This window comes from Hyperolius riggenbachi, chromosome 4 (assembly GCF_040937935.1).
Source record: "Hyperolius riggenbachi isolate aHypRig1 chromosome 4, aHypRig1.pri, whole genome shotgun sequence".
NCBI classification, from domain to species: domain Eukaryota; kingdom Metazoa; phylum Chordata; class Amphibia; order Anura; family Hyperoliidae; genus Hyperolius; species Hyperolius riggenbachi.
This window is the reverse complement of record NC_090649.1, coordinates 29087469-29113595: the sequence shown is the minus strand read 5'-3', so window position 1 is coordinate 29113595 and position 26127 is coordinate 29087469. Positions and strand designations below refer to the sequence as shown.

General features: G+C 46.1%; 1 protein-coding gene across 1 annotated transcript; it reads right to left on the bottom strand.

Moving 5' to 3' along the window:
* Positions 1-63: 63 nt before the first annotated feature.
* On the bottom strand, positions 64-24621 carry LOC137570318 (perilipin-3-like). Its single transcript, XM_068278957.1, is given in 8 exon segments — positions 64-600; positions 8804-8920; positions 9025-9224; positions 12626-12911; positions 13030-13112; positions 21223-21322; positions 21324-21419; positions 24400-24621. Coding segments are annotated over 8 exon segments (1335 nt in total). The 5' UTR covers positions 24478-24621; the 3' UTR covers positions 64-225.
* Between the last annotated feature and the right edge of the window lie 1506 nt (positions 24622-26127).

Genomic DNA, 26127 nt, shown 5'->3' with positions numbered 1-26127 from the left:
TGTTGCTGGTTACCGTTACTGATTTTCCTGGGATCATGGGAAAATAAAAACCAGACATCCAAATGCAGATAGTGTTAGTTTATTTAGCAGGATTACAAATCAGTTTCAAAAAAGTTATGCAAAGTTTAAGTGCTTGTTCCTGGGGCAGATTTAATACATTAAGTATACAGGAAATTCAATGCAATCAACATTTTTAAAATGCATAATCCTTTAACTCATTGCTTGTTAGTGACAGCTTTGGTCACTAGTCTCCTCCTCCATGGGTGGGGTTTCTGGACGCTCAACCAGCTGAGGGGCAAAAGGTCCCACAATCCATGCCAGAGGGTGGTGCATGTTGACATGAGTGAAGACGCCATTGATTTGATCCTGAATCTGGGCAACCTTGCCACGGCTCTGTGCCAAAATGAGGTCAGAGATATCGTTGATTGAATGGATAGAGGAGAAAACTGAGTGGAGCTCCTGGACGTTTGTGCGCAGCTGCTGCATGCGTTCCTGGATGTTGGCTGGCAGGCCCTGAGCGCTAGACACCAGTGTGAAACAGGTTGTCTGAAGCTGCTTGGTTAGTGCCCGTGTCATGTTGAGCACTCGAAAATCCAACTGCTGCAAAAAGGGAAAAGAAAAAAAAAAAAATTTGCATTAAGATTGCAAATCGGTGTACAGGGCCTACATGTAAAACATGCTGGCAAGCGATCTGTGATGTTAGATATTCTGCAACTTCAATACTAAAATATAGGTATAGTAAACAAAATTGGGCTTGGCTGGCATCTGGACATTATACCAGGCATTATGCCTACACACAAATAACTTATAGTAAGCCTGTTTATTGGCCCCTTCAGTATTCTAAATCTGGCTATAGTGGAAAGTGGGTAGGCACATGCATTGAAAGTCAGTTGGAGACCCACAAGCTGTATGGCAGCTACTTGAAGCCTGCTCACTGCCACTACTCTAGGACACATGGATGGAGATAGATAAAAGCTTCCTGTGTAAGCGGCTGCTTGATTACTGAGGGAATAGGCCACCACCTGTGACTTGCTTGTGCATGGCTACAGAACAAATATTTTTCATGTTACAAACCAACCAACCAACACAGAACACTTATATCGCGCTTTTCTCCTGGCGGACTGAAAGCGCCAGAGCTGCAGCCACTAGGACGCGCTCTAAAGGCAGTAGCCGTGTTAGGGAGACTTGCCAAAGGTCTCCTACTGAATAGGTGCTGGTTTACTGAACAGGCAGAGCCGAGATTCAAACCCAGGTCTCCTGCGTCAGAGGCAGAGCCCTTAACCACTACTCCATTCAGCCACAAGAATGTTAACCTTCCAGTGATGAGGCTAGATACAGAGTTCTCCTTTAGGGATATTCCAGAGAAATTGTCTAATGAAGTAGCATTAAGAGTTTAGATCTCAGCTGGTTCCAACTGGGACTTTCCAATCAGAACAAAAAAAAAAAACTCATGAAAGTTAGCACAAATGAATCTCATGCCACAGTAGTAAGTGCCTGAGGGACCAAAACCCAGTTAACTTGAGTTGGGACATGTCTGGCACAACTTGTACTAATTGTATGAGCTAATGATCAAGTTTAGGTGACACCTATAAAATTGTACCTGAGCCAAAGCTCAGGTACACAAAATCAGATACCTAAAGAGCAGTGAGCCTCAGGATTGAGGTTTCACTCTATTATGTCCCATTGCTGAGCACAGCACCCAGGAAGATTAACAAGGCATTGTCACTAATATCAGGGCCACGGCTCCTCTTCCTTGTACATGACCACACAATAGCCTACTGAGTGTCTGCACGTGTGCAGTAAGCAGGAGCTGTGGGCTAAGTGCTACTGTACAAGTGGGTGAGCTTGTGAGCTTTAGTTGGGGCGAAGGAAAAAAAAAAAAAGGGGGGGAGAGACAGGCATCAGGACAGGTGATGTAAATGCCTACTCCCCCATTTTTCTATTTTGATATCGGTATACTTTAAGAGATAATTAAAAAATATGATATAATGAATTGGTTGTGCACTACAGATGATTGCTAGATTAGCAGCAGAGAAAATATTCTCATATTTAGTTTTTATATCATTGCATCATTCTCTAATATTTACAGTTTATACACTACTCAGCATTCTTAATGTTTTTCAGAGCAGTCTTGTGAACTATTGACCTCAGGCAGAGAAAAAGAAAAATTCACAGAGTTTAAATAAATGTCAGAAGACAGACCTCTGCAACTTTGAAAGTCTAGAGCTTAATGGCTTTTTGCATAGATATAACTGGAGTTTAACTCTTCCTGTACTGGAAACAATTACTTAGGTTTCTGATCTTTTGATTTGTATGTGTAGTACAGCTAAGAAACAAATCCATAATTTTTTGCTTCAGCATCTCTTTAACATCCTTAGTGGTAACCCCGTGCTGGACATGGGGTAAGCCGCCGGAGGGTGCCGCTCAGGCCCTGCTGGGCCGATTTACATAATTTTTTTGCTACATGCAGCTAGCACTTTGCTAGCTGCATGTGCATGACGATTGCTGCTGCTACCCGTCGATTTGCTGCTATCCGTGCCGCCCCCCCAGACCCCTTTCGCTGCCTGGCCAATTAGTGCCAGGCAGCGCTGAGGGGTGGATTGGAATGCCTGCTGACGTCATTGTGATAGTCGCCATGGCGATGGGGAAGCCCATACAGGGAATCCCATTCAGTATGGGATTCCCTGCAGGGTAAAAGCGCTGGTGGAGAGGGATAGCGGGGGGGGGGGGGGGGGGGGGGGGTTTGAGGAAGCATGTAGCTAGCACTAGGTTAGCTACATGCTAAAAAAAATTTTTTAAAAAGTGCTGTGCTGCCCCCTGGTTGATATTCTACTGCCAGGGAGGTTAAGGGTGGTCTTTAGAAGGGCTCTTGCACAGATTCATCCTTTGACTTTTCAGGTTTCCTCATGCAAGTTGCATGAAGTAAGAGAGTACTATAGTATACTATGCGCTTTGAGTGTAGCAATTTCTGATGTAGAACACTACTTTGCATGGTCCTTTGGAGTTTAGAGGTATGCTACTGTAATATTTTACTATGACAACCCTACTAACAGAACCTTCTTACTACAGATATCTAAACCTAAGATGACCTTGCCTAACAAACTCCACCACAAACATTAGGGAGCAGTGTTAAAGCAATAAGTAGCTATGATCAGCAGGCAACAGCCACTATTTTAGCGGACACCCAAATTACCATTACCAGCTTTTGTTGCCACCTAAGGCAATGGTGTTAACAAGGCACTTTAACCCAATTCCTGTTTGAGACTTTTGTAATATTCTACCCTGTATGCCATTACAGCACCATGGAAGATGCTGGCACTGTGTTACAACTACCTGCTAAAGATTTGTGCAGAGTAAAAAAAATCCTGCTGTAGAATCTGAATCCCAATTGTAGCCCACAGGGCACTAGAAGGGAAAAGTAAACTTCAGCTACTACAAACCATTAAAAGCACAAGAATGTTTGCACCTGATGTCCCTTCCATCTACTTTAACCAGTTCACCCCAAGGGTTTTTACTCTAATGGACCAGAGCAATTTTCACTTGTCAGTGCTCCTCCCTTTTATTCCCTAATAACTTTACTACTTATCACAAGAAAATGATCTTAACCTCGTTTTTTTCACCACCAATTAGGCTTTGTGGGTAGTACATTTTGCTGAGAATTTTTTAATTATAAATAAGTATTACTGGGGGGAAAAAACAAAACTGAAAAAATCAGTTTTCAGCCATTATACTTTTAAAATGAAACATTCTCCTGTGGATAAAGCAAACATTTGCCCAGTTGTCTCAATTATTAAACCCTTTAAATTATGTCCCTATCACAATGTATGGTGACAATATATTATTTTGAAATCTAGGTGATTTCTGTTTTCTTCCTCTTCTGGCCATAATTACAAGCCCCTATATAATAGATTAAAATTAATTTCCCCCCATTAAATATAGATTAAAGGCAACTATTTATAGCTGTTTTTTTTTTTACAAGTGTTTTTTTGGAGGGGGTTTGGAAGTGTAATCAATTTTATTAATAGTGTGTATGTACATATATATGTATGTAGTTTGTATCTGTAATATACTTTTTGGCCACAAGATGGTGCTAGTGAACATTCTCCTGTATAGGAAGTGATCACTTTTTTTACACTTTATTGAATTGTTACAGTTTCCAGTTTGTGAATGGAGGTGGCTGCTGTTCACGGTCGTGTCAATTCACTCCAGGCAGTGCGATTGGGTAGAGGACCGCTCGGTCCTCTTCCCCAATCACCCAGTACGGGAACCCGACGGAAACGGCAGCGGCGTGACGTATTATAACGTCATGTTGCCATTAACAGGCAAAAGCATGACGTTTTAATACGTTAGTTTGTCGGTAAATGGTTAAAGTGAATCTGAAGGAAAAAAAAAAAAAAACCCACTTAAGGAGAGGGAAGGCTCTGAGTCCTATAGAGCCTTCCTGGTCTCCTAGTTTTCCTGCATGCTTCATGTTTAGAGGGAACCTAAACTGAGAATGATGACTCCTGATCCTGCGTCTATAAAAGGGCCCATACACTAGTCAGTTCTAGCCATTGATCAGAAATAGATCTATGTGGCCGATTTTGATTTGGTCTGACAGAATGGAAGATCTAGGTTGATCTGCTGCCGGCAGCAGATTGATGGCCCATAGAGTAGCATTGGATCTAATGGGCCAATAATGCATTTAAATACGTTTCCAATAGGTTTTATTCTGAAATCTATTGGAAATCTGTTCCTGGAGTGTGGCACACAGATTCCTTTCAGATTCTAGTTGACAAGCATCTGACAGAAATCCGATGGTCGAATCTGCTGTAAGTCTGTATGGCCACCTTAATTTTTAGCCACAGCCCCTGAACAAGCATGCAGATCAGGTGCTCTGACTGAAGTCAGACTGGATTAGCTGCATGCTTGTTTCAGGTCTGATTCAGCCACTACTGTAGCCAAAGATCAGCATGACTGCCAGGCAACTGGTATTGTTTAACCTCCTTGGCGGTAACCCCGAACGTAGTTCGGGGTAAGCCGCGCAGGAGGTTTTCTCAGGCCCTGCTGGGCCGATTTACGTAATTTTGCTGGACGCAGCTAGCACTTTGCTAGCTGCGCCAGCACACCGATCGCCGCCCTGCGCTAGATCACCGCTATCTGCGCCGCTGTAGAGCCCCCCCTCCCCCCCTAGACCCCTGCCTGGCCAATCAGCTCTGAGGGGTGGATCGGGACTCCCTTAGACGTCACGACATCATCCTGCCCCGTCGCCATGGTGACAGGGGAAGCCCTCCAGGAAATCCCGTTCTTTGAATGGGATTTCCTGATCGCCTATTGCCGGAGGCGATCGGCGGGGCTGAGGGGATGCTGCTGAGCAGCGGCTATCATGTAGCGAGCCCTAGGCTCGCTACATGATTTAAAAAAAAAGGCAGCGCTGCCCCCTGGCGGTTTTTAATATACCGCCAGGGAGGTTAAAGGGAAACATCCATATCCCTCAGTTAAGGTTCCCTTTAAAATCTCCAGCAGTGGGAGACTTTGGCAGCATTTCCAAAGACAGGTGGCTCTGTGCAACTGTGGGAATGGGATGAGAATGGAAGGCTTTACCAGTGTTCACCAACCCTGTCCTCAGGGCACACCAACAGTGCATGTTGTGTGGAAATTCACAGGTAGTTATTAGCTCTGCTGCAACAGTAGTTAACTTTACCTGTTAGTGACCAAAAACATTGTTGGTGGGCCTTGAGGACAGGGTTGGGGATTCTGCTCTATAGGACTGAGCCTTCGCTCTCCTTAGTCAAGTCTTTTAAGTTAGGCTTCAGTCTCTTTAAAGGGGCAGGTGCCAGGGTTTTCTAGGATTGTGCAAATTCTAGATGCAAATTGGCCGATTATGTAATTTTAAGATGACTTGCATCTCATTGTGCATGTCTAGTTAAGACTCCAGTCAGAAGGAAGGCAAGCTAGAGAAACTCATTGCTTTGAGAATTTTCAGCATCTCCTACTAACAGTTGCTGCAGGGAATGACATGTAATTTAAGGGTAAATTCCACTGTTCCTTCAAACTTCACACATTTAAGGAATTGACATGATAGCAATATTCCATAACACAAGACTTAGAGCAATCAGAGGCTCTAGTGACCATACAGGTGACAGCTACAGGCTTGCCTCAACAAGGGGCTATGCTTGTTAACTCAGTCGATCACAGCTGTACTCCACACAGTAGGATGTCACACTTAAGGTGCCCATACACTCGTCAGATTGGCAGCAGACAGATAAGAAATGCATCTGATGATCTATCTGATGCGTTTTTAGAACATTTTTTACCAGGATAGAATTCCAATAGATTTCAGTTTGAAATCTGTTGAAATTCGATCTGATGGCATTTTTTTGCCATCAGATTTCCATTAAGGCCAATGCAAACTGATAAGCAATCTCATCAGATCGACCTAAATTTTCCACCCTGCTAGTTCGATGGAAATCCATCGAAATCGATCGAAATCGGCCGTCGATCGGTCGATTGGCCAACCGATTTGCGATCGATCGAGATCGATCGGTCGGCCAGAAAATCGGCTGAGTGTATGGGCTGCTTTATTCAGTGTGTAGGAATCACTGACACCTGTAGTGAGAAATGTGTCAGACTAAAAAACTACTGCCAATCCAGTAAAAGTATTCAGACTTTATATAGCTATAAAAATGTCAAGTGCTTGTGAACAGAGATTATGTCTCCAGACTTACCTCTGTTCTGCAGATATCCATAAAAGTCAGCATAAACAAAGAGAAACATGAGTTGTATTCATAGTCCTACTCCCAAATACAGGTTAATGTACGACAGTATACAGGCAGATGCTGCCCATGTGCACCTTACTCCATTGTAAGGCTTTGTACACAGGGCCAACTCATCTAGGCTGCCACCTCCTGTCCCAGTGTGTGGCATGCTACTATCCATCTGACTTCCACCTTCTAAGCCAGAACTCTGGGCTGGTGCACAGAGCTTTTTGTTTTTCCACAAACTCTGGCTGCTGCATTTTAGATTTCTGGAGGCATTTATTCCTCAATGTTAAATATAGGAAAGGGGAAAACTGCTAGATCAGATTGGTTTTCCAAGTGTTTACAGTAGCTTATCAGTAAGGCTAGGTCCACACTAGACAGTTGCAGGACGGACATTGCAGTCCGGATCAGGGGAAGATTAGGGGAAGTACCACCGTACTGCAAACTGATGAAAGTGCATCAGTTTTGCATCTGTTTCTGTTCAGTTTTTCCCTGACAGAAAATGTCTATTAGGAAGGAGTGGGTTTTTTGCCTGTGGAGCTGGAGATTCGTGCATTGCTTTTCACTACCCCTGCGTGTATCAGTGGTCCTGATCCGTTGCGTCAAAATGCAGCAGATCCGGACCTTCCGTTCAGGTTTTGAAAACAGGTGCCTGCAAACGAATCAGTTTTTACTTGGGTGAGGCTGGCTGCCATTTTGAACATTAGTATCCGGGACTCCATTTTTCATCAGGTTTGAAAAACGCAGCCACTGATATGTTTCCGGACCTAGTGTGGACCAGGTCTAACAGCTTTACTGTAATATGGAATCTGCTACACAAAAACGCTAGGCATGTTTAGAAAACTTCTAAACATACCTAGAAACTCTGAAAGTCTGCTTCAAAAACCTCTAGCATTAGCAGATGTGCTACAGGTTTTTGGTGTGCACTAGGCTTATAGCGTGCAGGCAGAAGTGTTGGCTGGTGGGGAGCATATTGGAAGGGAGACAGCTTGCGCTGTTTAAACAGGAGTTTAACTCCAACCCTCTAGAAATATCTGCTAGAATGTGGGGTAAATTCTGGATCTCAGCCATCTTCAAGCTGTATCAAATCAAAATTTGCATCTCACTGCTCATAATCAGCACCACATATGGTTACTTACAGCTCCATTTTAGCTACGAACTCATGCTTTAATACTGGACATCTGAGGTAGATAAATAGAAAGCTTTACCTTGGGCTTCTTCCAGCACCTAGAAGTCTATGGGGTTGCTTGCTGCAGCTCTGGTCTTCTGGGTCCCACTGTCAGTCCTGTAGTGGATATCCAGCCCATTGGGTCAGTTGCCTCTGCATGAGTGAGCTGGTTGCACTGCCAGTAGAGCTCTGAGCATGCGATTGGCTGCTGACCAAGTATGGGACTTAGGTAGGGCCCAGAAGAAGACTGGAGCTGCAGCAACGAGCCACACTGACGTATAGGGTCTGAAAGAAGCCACAAGTAAAGCTTTATACTTTGACCTCAGAAGTAAAGTTAACAAGCTGTTGGGGATGGATGCCTCCTTGCTCATCAGCCTAAGCTACATATCTCTTGGAGGCCATGGCTATAGTACAGATCTAGGAAAATGACGTTAGTGGATCTGAGATGAATTTTCATTGCACAATTGTGTTCCTTACATATAGTTTTAGGGAATTCCTCAAGCCAAATACTTGTTTTAATACTCCAATTCTCTATAAACTAGACTTGCCCACAGCTTCTCCAAAACACCTAGGCATAGAACCATGTAGCAAGGGCTTATGGGAGCTCAGTCTGGGCAGGAGGAGGGTATTAGCCAGAGATTTCAGAGGCAGAGGGAAGGGGGAGTGAATGTCACAGGCTGAGCCTGTGTAATGATAACAGAACATGGCCACTCATTTTATCACAGGAATAAGTCAAACTATTGAAGCTTTAGGCAGCCAGATTTGCTCTGTAAACAAACTAAGATATATACACAAGTTACTTAGTCTTTCATCTCAGATCCCCTTTAAAGAGTGGGTATCCTGAATACTTTACAGCTTTCTATGTTAAGAGTGCCCCTTTAAATTTGATAGTTACCTGACTGTCACCCTCTGTGGCACCATCTTGCCCTTCTTGCTGTTTTTTACTCCAGTCCAACCACAGCTGGTTCAGCTTCTCTCGTCCACCCTGAACTTTCTTATTGACAGTCTCCATCTTCAGAATTTAAGGATAAAAGACCAAAAGTGAGCTCATTTCCAGAGCAGCATTATTGTTACACAAAAGAGACCCGCCACCATTCAGTGCAGTAAGAGCCCTACCAGATCAAACGTTTGGTGGAGCTGTCCTAGAACCTCTACAGTGCTGGTGTGGGCGTTCCTCACCTTGCCCAGAGAGTGCTGATATGCGCGGTGACGGAGGCGTGATGACAGTGAGCCCAGGCGCACATAGTAGCTCTGCTGTTCCCTCTGCTGCTGCAATGGAGCCACATCAAATCCTTCCACAGTGGAGGCCAATTGGGCTTTAAAACAAAAACTCAGTTTTAGTTTAGCCCTTCAGTGATTCAATAGTCAATCTGTTCTGGAGATAATAGCTTAGAGTCATAGCCAGGTGATGAGAGATGTGCATGTACCATACTAAACGCAAGTAACTATGCTGTGTTTTTTCTTCTCTGCCTGAAAGAGTTAATCACGAATGCAAGAGAGCTTGTCCAGTTAAGACCTGGTCAGACTACAGCCCAATTCTCACTTAGCAATAAAACCATAAAATATTTTCCTGGCAGAAAATGGCTTCTGAGAGCAGGAAAGATAAGGAAGGGTCACTACTTTCAATGAATGTCACTTAGCAGAGACTTAGTGAAAAAGTTGAAGGAAAGAGCCCGTTAGGACTTTCCAGTGTTTGCCAACAACTGGGATGCCATTGGAGAGCAGTGGTGCGCAACCTCCTGTGGAAACCCTAGAACAAGGACATTTAAGAGACCCCACACCCTACATTTTTTGCTAAAAGATCTTTCCAGCAGAAGTGAGGGCTTGGCACTGTACTTGAGTACTTAATGAGACATTCTAGCCCATTCTGTAAAAACCTAAGCCCTAAGATTTGCTGACCATCTTGCAGATTGTCCCAAAATCCATCCCCCTCCCACAGGATCTTAAGGTGTGAAAAAAAAAACTGTGGGCTTCCTCCAGCCCATGTGTCCCTTGCCACAGCTCTGCTCCCAACTAGTGGCCCAGGGTCCCCTCTGTTGCAGATGCCAACCTTGCCAGGTCAGCATCTGTGCCTGTATGCCACTCCTGACCACTCTTGTGGTCTGGAACAGTCTGCACAGAACACTCAAGCCATGATAGTGATCATTGTAAGGTTAGCATTTGCAACAGAGGGGACCCCAGGCCACTGGCTGGGAGCAGAGTTATGGACACAAGCCCCATGCAAGTAGATGGTTTTCACCTTCCCTTGGAGTATACATAGTTGAGCCATTTACAGGAAATGGTGAACTAGACAGACATACTTCCTCACAGACAGGACTGCAGCTCTGAGTCATAGGGCACTGAGGAGACACCAGGCTTCAGCAGTAAGTTACTCAACTGACATTCCCAGCACTAATTATATGCTTAATTCAGAGACTCAAAGTTTCACTCAGAACTAGTCAAATGTAATAAAGATATCATGAAGTACAACCAATGATTAAAAGTACAAAGGTTTAAGATAACCTCCTGGTCTACAGGCTATAAACATGGACATATCTAGCCACAGAAAGCAATTGATTATGAGTGCAATGCTGTAACCTGTGGTGCAATGTTCTACCCCAACAGCTCCAGCATTTAAAATGGACACTGGAACAGACTGAAAAGAAACTCCCTGTATTGGTCAGAACCATTTTCTCCATTTGACTCAATGCACAGCTATGCTACCTTAGTTCAGGGGTCAGGAACCTTTTATGGCCGAGTCATAAATGCCACCATTTTAAACATTTCCCTGAGAGCAATACAATAGGTTTCAAAACTGGCACAGTGTGCATGCCCAGCAGAGGGCTCACATCTGTTGCCATGCTGAGGTGTATACTGTTGATCCTCTGGGCAGCAGAAGTGTCAGACACATCTTCAGCAACATCACTGAGAGCCAGAGAGGATACCGACTAACAGCTTGTACAATTAGCTAGCTGACTTGGGGGTTGATTCACTTTGTAGGAGGAGATCCCCACACTTTTGGCCCAATAGGCTGCCTGTCAAGTGACAGGCAGCCTTTTGGGCCAAAGTGCTGGGATCTTATCCTACAATGGCCTTAAGGGGGGAAAAAAAAAATCTGGGAGGGAAAACAGCATTTGGCATTTTATACTTCTGTGTGCCAATTCATAAACATTTTCACAGCTGTTAGAAATATGGGGACTTTCTGAACTGAGCTGTTAGTAACATGAGGAATGTAGCTGGCTGATTTGTTACATGTGGCTGTATAGTGCAGAGACAGCATTACAATAAAGGAGGCACCCCAGCTTCAGTTTAGATGTGCAGGTTTAGTTTTACTGCCCCTCATTGCCCTTAATCTGCTCTGAGTCTATTAGTCTTTTTAAACACCAATTGCCACAGTGCAGAACTTCAAGCCTGGCATGTGTAACGTTTCTTAATGTTAGCCTCCAGCACATCTGAAAAACAGGTACCCAAGAGGTTAAAACACAGCCTGGGGTATTCAGGGAAGCCTTGTTTGTTCCAATCACTGCTGCCTGTGTCTCATGGCTTCTGCTGAGTCCCTTAATCCCTGCACTTATTGCTGTCTTATCACTTCAGAAGAGGCGGTATTCTCCGTGCCATTACCGGCCTGCTCTAATCTTTATGCATTGACATTTACTGATGTGTTGAGGTAAATGCACAAGGCAATAATTTACCTCACTGCTCAGTAATTGTAGCTTTTCATGTGGTAACAGGGTTTAGGAATTCATTGAGTGCGTGGTAAAGTCAACTGTTTTCTGCATTACTTTATGTGGTAATGCTTTATGAATTGAGGTCAATGTCACTTGACCTGATAGGGTCCAGAGTGGGACAATTGGAGCAGCCGTTGGGGGTGGGGAAAGCACGAGTTAGTGCATGCTACAGCAGTAGTGTGCCTACTTTGAAAATGTTATTTGCACTGCTTGAGCAGTGTAGCTTAGTGACTCAATCCCTACTGATTTGTCTGTGAGCCAGATGCAGCCATCAAAAGAGCCACATCTGGCTCCTGAGCCCTAGGTTCCCTACCTCTGCCTTAGATTCTAAACACCCCTGCCAGACTGGGAATATACTGCACATTCTGAAGACCAACTGCACTAGCCTGTCTTGATCCTAGCCATGCATAGCAGACTGACCACATGTTGGGGATAGCAGCACCGGGACAGTAACTGCAGCAATAGAGCAACTGCTAGGGGCTGAAAGTGGCCCCAAGTGAATCCATTACCCCGTTTGGATATTCTTTGAATTCTATTGGGCAAGCAAAGCTCAAGGTTTACACAGACCTTAAAGGTGTGTGTGGGGGGGGGGGGGGTTAAGCTTCCCACATCCACCAGTGGGAAACTGTTGTGGCAGTGTATTTCACCGCCATTGTTAGCTTCTGCTGAAATGAATGGGGCTGGCTTGCGTTCCACCTCAGAAAGCCCTTTGTCACAAGCAATGGAGTCTGAGATTGCACAAGCAGATAGTACAAGAACTTTTGGCTCTGTTTTTCCAGGTTTTTACCTGACCTATTGCTTGTTACTTTCAGCCCTGCTCTCTTCTGTACCTATGGACACTGCAGCGCTGACACAATGTTGATAGGTAGCTGCCAATCACGCAAGCATTTGATTTATGGGGAGTGCATAACTTCTCTATAGTCATAAGAGAACTTTTTGCAGCCCAGAACAATTAACTGCAGCCATGTATGGAGGGAAGGAAAGCTACCCAAGCCAACTGTGATACTTACAGAGTTCCTCGTCTGTCATAGGAAGATAGTGGTCCACCCATTCTTCAGACTTGGTCAGTACAGATCCCACACTGTTGGTTACAAACTGTCCCATTGGAGACTCAATAGCTGTTGTGACTGCAGAGCGAGTGGCTCCAATGCCTCCCTGGACAGCTCCGGTTGCCAAACCCACAATTCCAGACACTGTGCCTGTTACAGTGTCACAGGCTCCAGTCACTGTGTTAGTGACAGCACTGACCACTGTATCACGGGCACCTGTCACCAGGGACTTTGCATCAGATACAACCTAGGAGGAAAAACAAAGAAAGAAACTCAAGCACCAAGCTGAAAGCGATCTAGCAAGTTGGCTGAGACTATAATATAGACATTCAGGAGACATCTTGGCTCAAGGGAGAAAAATGTACCTTTTCTGCTGGCTGCTGAAGAATTGGGAGAGCAGATTCCAGTTTGTCAAGTCCTTTACAGGCCAGGTCATTAGCTGTAGCAACTAAAACAGATATGAACATTAGGGCTGTTAGAGGACAGAATAAGAAAAGTGGTAGCCATACACTGGTCAACAGACACCAGATTGACCTGAGAGCGATCTATTGGCTGCCAAGATTTTGAATGCATCTCAGCATGAAAGATTCAAAGCCTGCTGAGCTGCCACCTGCAATAATCTCACTTGCCTGCTGGCGTGGGTCTATTGCTGTCACTTTTGGCATCCTCATTTCCTGCCCTGTAGCAAGCTGAAGTTAAGCCAGTAGAGGGTGCTTTGTGAACTTTGCTTGTCACAGGAAGTGAAGATGACATAAAGGCCAGCTGGAAGTAGTGACAGCATGGATGTGTTACATGTGCCAGCCAGACGAGCGAGATTGCCATGTTGTCAATCACCAAATTAAATGCTGCTAGTGATGTGCTCCTGAAATTGGTTGATTAACATTTGCATTTACACAGCAGATTGTAATCAAATCTGCTGTACATTGACAGGATGTTGTGCTAGAGAAATGATATACAAGTTCCTTTAAGTTCTCCTAGGTTTCAGTCACTTGCAGTAGGTAGATATGGGTTTTGGACAAGTCCTTGTTTCTGTTTGTCATCTCCCAGTACCCATACCCTGGGACCTGGCATGTGATTATGTACAGCTGCTGGGTTGGGCACTGGGAGATGACAGGACATGTCACTGGCTATATCCGTTCTCCCCCGGTTTCCACCTCTATATGGACTAATCTGTGTTATGAAATTTATGGTGGAAAGCAACTTTTAAAGTTCTCAGGTGGCATGCTAGGACAACAATTGTCAGCAGGGGAGTGTCTTAGTATATGGGAACCTCAAGGCCCCTTTCACACAGAAGGTTGAAGGTGGTGAATTTATTGCACTTGCTAGCTCTTTGCACAAGCAGTGGAGGTAGTCCTTACAGCACTAGCCTGAGCCCTGCTGTCAAATACGAACTCAAGCTTTCTGCTACTAGGATCATACCACCATGACAGATTAACGCTGCCATTTGGCTGCATGAAACTGCAGCCAAAGGCATTGGCAGCAAGGCATGTAATTTGGGCATGATAGCCTGCAAGGTTATAGTAGTGCCCATGTATAATGTGGGAGCCAGTCATAGCTGAAGGCAAGGTGCAGAGGGAGATGTTAGCATTCAGGGGAGTGATAGTACGAGATGTAGGTTAGGTAAAGCATTAGTAAGCTGTACTGCTGATGCACTAGCAGCTTCACTTGGTGCCCAGATTTCCAGGTGCCCTTTGAGTACATGTGTCAGTAGGCTGAGCTGACCAACATTTTAAGTTGACATGAACTGGACATGAGGAAAACAATGCTCCATGTAGAGAGAGTGTAGCCTGTCTGAAGTCCATTGCTACAAGGATATGGATTTAGAGTAGGAAGCCACTCAAATATAGTTAAAATGAGGCTTGATTGCCTCAGGTGTGCACAGGAGACAGGGGTTACTTACCCAGAAGTCTGTCAGCTTCTATGCATCTCAATTCACTCACATGTGACATGTTGCAAGACTCACTACTGCACTCTCCTGGCTTGGATAAGCAGATAAGCTCATATGAAGCCCATGATGCCAATATGCCCGTTTCCATGAACCAGGAAGAAGTGCAGCTTTATTGTAGGATTTGTATCAGCTATAACAAAGGATTTTCTTTAAAAAAAATGAAGTATAAAATGCTACTTTTAAACGAACACTTATGTTAAGTTACACCCTAACTAAAATGCCCCATTCCTGCAGCAGATCACTCGATTTAACCCCCCCAAAGATGTGGGAAATGCAGGGTTTGATTCCTCAGAGGCAGAGCTTTGGGCTGCAGCTCTGCCTCCATGCAAGTCAATTCCTGTCTTCCTTGAGAGAGGAGTGGGGAGAGGCAGAGCTGCAGCTCAAAGCTCTGCCTCCCCGGGCAGCAAAATGGACAACCAAGAAAGTCGTGGATTTTTTGGCCTAAGAGTTTGGGGGGTTTAAATGTAGTGATCTGCCACTAGGATGCAGCATTTTAGTTGGGGCAAAACAAATGTTACATTAAAAAGTGGTGTTTGAGACTTCAGACTAAAGGTTATGCTGTTGCTTATGTTAAAGCAGAGAGGAAGTTCTGAGTTCTGGTCTGCTTTAAAGCAAGCCTAAGGGTACCAGCCTCCCATGTACCCAGGTCTCATGTCATGCTTTGAAGCCCTGCACACAACAGGAAGAGCTAGGGACATGGTCAGTTGTAGAGTAGTGCAGTACACTTCCAGCCCATTATGTCAGTTTAAGCATAGAAGACAGAGCTGCTTTTAATCTGGAGTTCAGGGTGATGTTAAGGAAACTGGGCACTAAGTTCAGTCACCTGCTCCTGTCATCCCATCTGCTGACAGTCCAGTGGTGAGGTGCTGTGTGGCCAGTGTATGCCCTTCCACAAAGTCATCACCAGGAAAAACCTCACAAGGATATAGAAACTGGCCTAGGTGTAAAGTAGTTGCTCTGATCCTTCAGTTTAGCAGGATTGATATTTTAGTACTGCCCCATTAGCAACAACTTTACACCTTTGTTATACATGTAGTTTTCCCTCAGGGAATCCCATTTTGGAAGCTTTTCTTGGAATAGTTTCAGATTTCCCCCAAAAAAGGTTTACATCCATTTTTAAAATCTACTGAAAATAACCCTAACTAGGCTATTTATTCACCTCTAAAGCTTAAACAGTTAAAATAACCTACCCCTGATCTACTTACCTGCGGCTTCCTCCAGCCCCTTGCAGCTGACATGTCCCATGACGTAGCTGCGCTCTCAGCCACTGCCCCAGGGTGCAGAGGCAGACTTTGAGGTTGTCCACTACTGTGCAGAACACCCCAGATGGGAGTGACATCGGTGCTCACACAGGTGCAGTAAGGATGACCTCATGAGGTTGGCCTCTGCACCAGAGAGCAGAGCTGCTGTGTGGGACATATCAGCTGTAAGAAGCCCTGGGTAAGTAAATCAGAGGGTAGATTGTGGTGGACATTTCCTTAGTTTTGTTGCTGCTACAATATATGGTGAGGTATAATTTTCTGCAATATGTAGCTTAAAGGGAACCTTAACTGGCGGGGAAAAAAAATAATTCACTTACCTGGGGGCTTTCCCAAGCCTCCTGCAGCTGTGCCGGTCCTTCGGTGCCCTCAGTCTCCCTCCGCCGCTAAGTTTCGTTTGACAACTGCCAGTCGTCCTTGGGCAAAGCGTCATCTTCCGGATTCCCTGCTGTAAAGTGCGTCCGTATGACACGTTTGGTGTCATGTGGACGCACTTTACGATGGGGAATGCGGAAGATGATGACGCTTTGCCCGAGAAAACGAAACTTAGCGGCGGAGGGAGACCGAGGGCACCGAAGGACTGGCACAGCTGCAGGAGGCTTGGGAAAGCCCCCAGGTAAGTGAATTATTTTTTTTCCCTGCCAGTTAAGGTTCCCTTTAACAGAAAGATATGGATGTTTGCTTTTAAACAATACGAGTTGCTTAGCAGTCCTGCTGATCTTTGGCTGCAGTAGTGTCTGAATCATGCACCTGAAACAAGCATGCAGCTAATCCAGCCTGACTTCAGAGCACCTGATCTGCATGCCAATTCAGGGGTTGTGGCTGAAAGTATTAGACACAGGATCAGCAGAAGAGTCGGGCAACTGGTATTTTAAAAAGGTAAAATCCATATCCTCAGTTCAGATTCCTTTTAAATCCTAGCACTGCATTGAGAACACAAAAGGTAACTGGAGGAATAAAAAAAAGTGTCCAGAAAGCACAATTAGTTGCTTTATGTGCAGGTGTGGTTTCAAAAGTGGTTCAATGGAAACTAATGTGGATTAAACTGCCTTAACCACTTTACTACCAGCAGTCTCTGGCCCCCTTAAAGCGGTATAAAACAGACATAATTCTAATAAAAACATGTTTTCCTACTTTATATGCCATATGGTTGTATTTGCATAACTATTCTTCATTTAGAAAGGATACCAAAAGTACAGTTTTTGCTTTGAGAGCTTTATTTATAACTGGTTTTAGTCATTATGTATTGAAGGCAGAAATGCTTGAGTGTGTGTCCAGGAGCTTCTGCACAGTCAGAGAATGTGTCACATTCCTCACTTCATAGAAGTAAACACAACATAATCTACACTTAGGATGAGTCCAGATTTCTCTGCACTGAACTTTTAAGTCATGTGTAACCTTTTGAATGCCGTTCTATACAGCCAGCACTTTACTAGAATAGGCTTTAAATAATTGTAGAGCAAAGAAGAAATGCTGGGTTTCATTCTGCTTTAAAGAGACACTAAAGCGAAAAAAAAGATGATTTGTATGTGTAGCACAGCTAAGAAATAAAACATTAAGATCAGATAAAGGGTAATTGTTTCCAGTACAGGAAGAAGAGTCAAGAAACTCCAGTTATCTCTATGCAAAAAAGCCATTGAGCTCTACGGCTTTCAAAGTCATGGAGAGGGCTGTTATCTGACTTTTATTATCTCAACTGTAAGTAAACAAATGTCTTTTCCTCTGGCAGAGGAGAGGTCATTAGTTCACAGACTGCTCTGAATCATTTTGAATGCTGAGTGTTGTGTAATCTGCACATATTATAGAGTGATGCAATGTTAGAAAAAAACACTATATACCTGAAAATAAAAATATGAGAATATTTTCTTTGCTGCTAATCTTCTAGTAATTATTCATAGTACACAACCAATTCATTATATTTTTTTGCTTCAGTGTCTCTTTAACCAGCTGAGCGGTCTGGACGAGCTCAGCTCGTCCAACACCGCCAGCGGCTGCCGCTCAGGCCCTGCTGGGCCGATTTCAATGAAATAAAAAGCAGCACACGCAGCCGGCACTTTGCCAGCCGCGTGTGCTGCCTGATCGCCGCTCTGCGGCGATTCGCCGCGAGCAGCGGCGAAAGAGGGTCCCCCCAGCCGCCTGAGCCCAGCGTAGCCGGAACAAAAAGTTCCGGCCAGCGCTAAGGGCTGGATCGGAGGCGGCTGACGTCGATGACGTCACTCCGCTCGTCGCTATGGCGACGATATAAGCAAAACAAGGAAGGCCGCTTATTGCGGCCTTCCTTGTTTATTCTGGGCGCCGGAGGCGATCGGAAGATCGCCTCCGGAGCGCCCTCTAGTGGGCTTTCATGCAGCCAACTTTCAGTTGGCTGCATGAAATAGTTTTTTTTTTATTTAAAAAAACCCTCCCGCAGCCACCCTGGCGATTAATCAGAACGCCAGGGTGGGTTAAGGACCGCTGGTACAAGAAACAGTGCCTACTGATGTCATACTGCTCAGACCCACCACTACAGCTCATTTGACTCTGCGATCATGAGGACAGGGTTCTAACAGCTCATTGAGCACTGCAGTTGTACCAACAGCAAGGCAAAGTGAGCTGCAGAGGTGGAGAGAGCAACTTACTTTGTCCAACGTTAAGGTGGTCTGGAACTTCTGCACAGGACAGAAGCAAAAAACCGATAAATGCACCCTGTGTGTATTTATAGAGTTTAGCCTGACTGCTTCCCCCTCATCTCTGACCAATCACATTGCAACTTTCTCTCCCTGTGTCACCTGACTGCCATGGCAGATAAGCCCATTTGAAATTATAGTAAACGAACAATATGTCTGCTTCCATGACAGCAGGAAGTAGACACTGCAGATTTATTGCATGATTTTTATCAGCTGTAACAATGAAATGCTTTTCTGTAAAGATTTATGTTTTTATCTTTAAGAGCAGAGAGGAAGTTCTGAGTTTGGGTCCTGCTTTAAGTTGTAAGTTAAATGCTGGTTTTTGGTCAAGTTCCCTTCCACAAAGTAGCACTAAGCTACAGTGCTCATGCACAGCTTTGCTCTTGTATGAGAAGCTCAGGCTACTGTGCAGCACAGCCAACACTTGTACAGAGGGGAGCATGGCTGTGAACAGTACAGGGGAAAACTGCTGTGAACAGTACATGGGAACAGGAGGGTTTTGGCCAGTGGGTGTTAGGACTTGGGCAATCGGATCTGCTGCATGCTTGTTTAGGGTCTATGGCTAGAATTACAGGTAGAGGATCAGCAGGACAGCCAGGCATTGTTTACAAGGAAATATGCAGCCTCCATATCCCTGACCTTTATGCCCCCCCCCCCCAACCATTTTCCAGTTTGTAAACCACTACAAACCTGGTATTGCATCCTGTTGGGATGTGCTTGCAAAATGCATGAGAAGCATCTTTACAGGTAGCATTTATGCTGGTCTCAGCATCCTAGCAAGAATGTATTCAAAGTAGGAGCAGCGCACAAAAAAAAAAAGTTTGTCTTTGCCCAATTATAAACAGATTAGTTTGCAGCAACAGGAAGCCATGGACAAGAGCCATAATCAGGAGCAATTACTTGCCATGCATAGTAAACAATGGTCAATCCTACTGCACTACCCACCATGGCCACATGCAGCATCTGCAGGCTAGCAACCACCCACCATGGCCACAGCAGCATTCTGCAGGCTAGCAACCACCCACCATGGCCACAGGCAGCATCCTGCAGGCTAGCAACCACCCACCATGGCCACAGGCAGCATCCTGCAGGCTAGCAACCACCCACCATGGCCAACATCCTGCAGGCTAGCAACCACCCACCATGGCCACATGCAGCATCCTGCAGGCTAGTAGCAACCACCCACCATGGCCCACATCCTGCAGGCTAGCAACCACCCACCATGGCCACATGCAGCATCCTGCAGGCTAGTAGCAACCACCCACCATGGCCACATCCTGCAGGCTAGCAACCACCCACCATGGCCACAGGCAGCATCCTGCAGGCTAGCAACCACCCACCATGGCCACAGGCAGCATCCTGCAGGCTAGCAACCACCCACAACCAGCTTCCTGCAGGCTAGCAGCCACCTATTCAGCCCCATTCATTAGCAGGAAAAGGAAGGTTATGTAGGGTAAATGCAGCAAAGCCAGCGAGTGGGGATTCCATAAGACTACCCAGGGAACCCTGTATACTAAATATGCTGCATATTAAAAGGGTACGCCAATGGGTTGTTCTGTGCAAACCCAGAGCTTGCGAACAAAAATATCCCACACAACTTACCCCAGATACCAGCAGCTATACGGAGGCCATCAGAGTGATTGTCAAACTCCTCAGAAGTCACAATTTCTTAAATAAAGATAAACACCAAGTTAAAGTGGCCATGAACAGAGAATTCTCTGCTCTAAAAAGATACCCAAAAGCATAATAACCTTTAAAGGAACACTGTGGGGGGGGGGGAAATGAGTTGAACGTACCCGGGGCTTCTAATGGTCCCCCACAGACATCCTGTGCCCGCGCAGACCCGCTCACTGATGCTCCGGCCCCACCTCCGGTTCACTTCTGGGAATTTCAGACTTTAAAGTCTGAAAACTACTGCGCCTCCATTGGCATGTCCTCGCTGCCTCTGATGTCACCAGGAGTGTACTGCGCAGGCCCAGCATGGTCTGAGCCTGTGCAGTACGCTCCTGGTGACATAAGCGTGAGCGAGGACATGGCAACGCAGGCGCAGTAGTTTTCAGACTTTAAAGTCTGAAATTCCAGAAGTGAACCGGAGGTGGGGCCGGAGCATCAGTGAGCGGCTGCGCGGGCACAGGATGTCTGTGGGGGACCATTAGAAGTCCCGGGTACGTTCAACTCATTTTCCCCCGACCCCCCTACAGTATCCTTTAAGGAATACCCTTTGTTATAGCTGATGCAAATTCTGCAGTGTGTCTACTTCCTGATTTCACAGCATGTGTTACAAATGAACTACTCCTGCTGAGGTAGCCAGCTGAGAGATCAAATTACATTTGTGATAATTTAGTCATGAGTGGCATTAGACAGGCTAATACATACAAGGATGCAGTTCTCTATGTTTTCCTTCTGTCCTGTACAAGAGATCAGGTCTAATTGCAGATAGTGAAGCCAACAGATTAGCAAGACAACCAGGCTGCTGGTTATTAGGACAGTCTGTTGCAATGATTAACCTGTTTGCACCAGCATGGTGCCTTACAACATGTGGAACTTTAGGATATCATGTTAGCTTACTCTTTCCAGAAACCAGGTCAGTTCTGCAGGGCCTACAAGCTGGCACGTGTCATGCAGTGGGGGGGGGGGGGGGGGGGGGGGGCACAAGATCTAGCAATAAAGCTATAGCTACTTACTTTGTGGGCTCCAGTCTGTTCAGAATAGGCTTTGATCCACTGACTGCAACTTCTGTTAAGGTCTTTGCTACCTTCTCAGCAACATCACATACACTGCGGATTATAGGGGTGGCTGTCCTTTGTAGAGGTGTAGACACCCTGGACTGCGCTGTAGGCAGAGCTCACAAGGGGCAGGTTGGCCACACGTTCCACCAGATTCTGAGGAAAAGAAATCTAAAGTTTACAAAAAGTTCACAAAGTAGCACTACTTTGTACGCTTAAAGGGAACCTTAACTGAATGGGGGGGTATAGAGTTTTACTTACCTGGGGCTATTACCAGCCCCCTGCAGCAGTCCTGTGCCTCGGCGCCGCTCTGGAATTCTCTGGTCCCCCGCTGTCACTTAGTTTCGTTTTTGACGACTCACCAGTCGCCATGCGTATTATTGGATGCATTCACCAATGCAATTAGCGCTATTGCGGGACCGCAACGCGTACAAAAATACGCGTTGCCGCATATCTACGTGTCGGAATGCGGCAATGCGTATTTTTTGTATGCGTTGCGGTCCGCAATAGCGCTAATTGCATTGGTGAATGCGTCCAATAATACGCATGGCGGCCAGCGACTGGTGAGTTGTCAAAAAACGAAACTGACAGCGGGGGACCAGAGGATTCCAGAGCGGCGCCGAAGGCACAGGGACTGCTGCAGGGGGCTGGTAATAGCCCCAAGTAAAACTCTATACCCCCCGTTCAGTTAAGGTTCCCTTTAAAGTGCAACTGGTAGTTCTGAATGCAAGAAACCATGGCAACAACTTTAAGTGAAACACCTACATCTATACTGCCCCTTGACAAAAGTTTTTTTAAATGTAAAAGTCTCAGCTCAATGAAACTGAAAGATAAGACATTGGACACCTTTTATCCAGTGGGTTCCAGGGTCCAAAGGAGATTGTAAGCCACGAAGTTGAAGGAGCGCTGACTTGAGTAGGAACAGTGCATTCACTGGGCCATTACACACAAGCCCTACAACAATTGTTCAGGGCCAATCAGTCCCCTTTGTCAAGGCTAGGATGGACATGTCCCAGAGTGCTAAATATATTAACTATATGCTCGGAAAGCATTTTATGGCTGCAATCCTTAACACCATAGTCTGACTAGAGAGAAAGCTGACACTTTAATAGCTAAATAGAAATATTCCAGGCCATATCCCTTGGGTGACATCGCTGGGCCAGTCAGTACAGATGCATAGCAGCTGTGAAGCATATGATGCATAGTGTTGCATGCAGAGAGGGTGTGGCTCAGAGGGATGACAGTGGCATGACATGCAGCAGGTGGGGGACCAGTGTCTCAAGGGGAGTTGGCCGTCTGGTTAGTTGATGCACCCAGGAGTATTGCTTGCAGGTTGGGGGGCGGGCCACACACTTAAAAGACTGCTCCTGCAAAACTGACATAACCAGCAGGTTTTGGACTAGTTCCATCTCATAGGGAATTCAGGGTTTTCCTGAAGATTTGAACAGCAGTTTTAATTTCAAACCAGTATGATACCAACCTCCCTACTTACACCAAAATGTTGCCAGTTACACTAGCAATTGCCATTCTGGAAATGCTTTTGAAATCAAAGAAAGCCTGACCCCCCCCCCCCCCCCCCCCCCATGAGGAGATGGACTAGTCCAAAGCCTGTTAGACTTAAGCTTGTTAAGTGTCACTAGAGTGGTCCTTCGATCAGCTGAGGTGGTTTAGTCAAGTGTATGAAACTACTTTTGATCTGCATGCTTGTTCAGCATCTGGCCAGTGTTTCAATTCTTCACCTGAAACAAGCATGCAGCAAATTCCTGACACTACAGATGCATGAAAGATCAGCAGGACTGCCAGGCAACTGCTGGGAAGAAAGGCAGCCTCTATCAGCCTCACTTCAGGTATCCTTTAAAGTAAACCCAAGGCAAACACCCTGTAGAGAAAACAAACTTCAGGCATGAATGGGCAGCAGTCCTCATGCCCTCCACTCCCCCATACCCTCTGTTCTCAGTAAATGCTCAAAGGGTTCCATGTGACACTATTGCACAAGTGTTGCCCAGCAGTAGGGTTGCTCATACTAAGTAGCTATGAGTACATAGCTACTTGGAATCAATTTAAATTGGCCAGCACTGACCGTAGGAGTGTGGGGGTTAACTTACCCATCCTACCACCTGGATCCAATGAGTGGATCACTCCATGCTTCCTCCATCCCAGAACAAGTGTGAAAGTGATGGACAGCATCAGCAAGTTAAAAGTTCCCCCCCCCCCAATTTTAGCACTGGCTAGTTTAAATTTGATTCCAAGTAGCTACATACTTTGCATTAGCAACCCTACCCAGCCATCAAGTCACTGCATAGTGTGCAGGCCCAGAGCACTGTTTGTGCAGAGGAGCTGCCATCCAGTATCCTTCAAGCACAGTTACCAACTCCAACTTGAAACTACAAAATGGCCCACTCACTGAGGTACACACAGATACATGCTACTGGAGACTGCACCACAGAAAGTTCATACACAAATCTTGTATAGAAAACAAAAAATTCCATTCAGTGCGCAACCAGGGCTAAAACAAATACAAAGCAGAGATGTGGTCACAGAAAGCTTGCATCAAGAACCCATGCTAAGCTGAACCTGCTGTGGTCAATCTCTGCCCGAGTATAACAGCCACCTGGGAGGCCAGAACAATTCTCTCACCAATTCCTGAATTGGTTACCCAAAACAGATGCTTGCCAGCATCCTGGTGACTTCACAGCCACTAGGCTGAGTTGTCCTATGTAGTTGCTCACCTCCACTCAACACTGCCTACCATACCTGTGGCTGAAGCCCCCTCCACTCACCACTGCCTCCCATGTCCTGCTACCCCTATGCTGAAGCCCCCATCTCCAGCCACCACCATCCATGTGCTGTAATACTGTGGCTGACCCCTCCAGCTACCACTGCCTCCCACATCCTGTCACACCTGTGGCTGAACCACCAACACCCCCCCACCCCCCTTCAGCCACCACTGCCTCCAATGTCCTAGAACACCTGAGCCTGAAGGACCCCCTCCAACCACCACCCCATATGCTGTCTCCCCTGTGCCCCCCTCCCCCCCTCCCCCATGTACTGTCACACCTGCTGAGCCTCTCCCCAGGGAAGCCCCCCATACAATCACAATCTCACTGGCCAGGCTCTCCCCCATACTGATCTCTACCTGTTGCTCGGTGGTCTCCTTCTCCTGCTGCTCGCACTGCGGACTTTGCTCTTCCATCTTCTCTGTATTGCAGGCCATCACAAGCTCAGGATCTCCAGGGTCACACTGTACAAAAGCTGAGCGCCCCCGCCTATATATACCCCAGCCAATCACACCACGTGACCGCCCGACAGCCAAGGGGAACTTCTCTCCGCCAATGGCAGCGGACTTCCGCGTGTCGGCACGTGCTCGCGTTCCAGAATGCAGGACCACGTGGCTTGCCTCGCCACACACCACCTCTCGCCCCGGGCCCCGCCCCTGTGTGAAATCATTGCCCTGCAGTGCTCAGAAAGTCCCGGGTGGTGGGCGTGGTTTCGCCGAGAGGGCGTGGTGTAATGGGAAAGTTGGCGTGGACTTTGTTTGGGAGAGAAGAAGAGAGAGGGGAAAAGTTATCTGCCGCGGGATATGGATGTCTGCTGCACACTGTAAGCTTCACTGTGTGTCTATGCACGCCTGCAGGTATATGTATATGGAGATGTGTGTATACAGTACATAAAGTGGTGTCCTGAGCGGAATACTGGCTGATTATACATTCCCAGCTTCCTGCAGTAATTAGCAGCCACAGCAAACAGTCTTGTGTCTGATTTCCAACACCTGCTGTGATCTAGTGAGCAGGGCCATGCAGAGGATCCTTAAAGGGAACCTTAAAGGACAACTGAGTGAGAGAGATATGGAGACTGCATATTTTTCTTTTAAACAATACCAGTTGCCTGGCAGGCCCTGCTGATCTATTTGGCTGCAGTAGTACCTGAACAGCAACACAAACAAGCATGCAGATAATCTTGTCTTGTCAGAAACACCTGATCTGCTGCATGCTTGTTCAGGGTCTATGGCTAGAAGTATTAGAGGTAAAGGATCAGCAGGATAGCCAGGCACATGGTATTGTTTAAGGCTTCTTGCACACATGGACGATACAGGCGCACGCTAGTGCAGCCTGTAACGCTCCCCCAACGCACAGCAATGTAACACAAGTGGCTGTTCACACTGCCCACGTTGTGTTACATTGTAACGCAGCAAAGTGCTGCATGCTGGTGCGTTCTATGTGGCTAAGCCGCGTTAGACTGTTTGCACATGCTCAGTAATGTTGGGGAGGAGGGGAGAGCGAACGGGCACATGGCTAATTAATATTCACTGCACTCAGTGACGTGCAGTGTTTACTTCCTGGAGCGGCCGCTCTGTGCGGCGATTGGCCGGGTGGGACCACGTGATGCCGCATGCGTCCAAGAGTACGCATCACGGCATCATGGACGCCAGAGTGAGCTGCACAACGCAGCTCACTCCGACGTCCACACCAGAGAGCACCAGGCGTTGCGTTAGGGGCACGTTATGTGCCCTATAACGTCCCCTAAACGCAACGTCCTGGTGTGTAACTAGCCTAAAAGGAAATAAATATGGCAGCCTACATAGCCCTCTCCAGTTGTCCTTTAAAGTGTACCATAGATGTAAACATACGCAGTAGAATCAATACTTTCCTTTATTATTTATTTATTGTATTTATAAAGCGCCAACATATTACGCAGCGCTGAACATTAATTTAGGCTGGTTTCACAGTGGGACGTTAAAGTCCCACGTTGCAGCAGCCAGTAACGCAGCCTAAGGCCTGGTTCACATTATACCGTATACTGTACAAACGGAACGTACGTTCTGCATAGCAATGCAAAGTCTATGCGGACGTACACATGCGTCCGT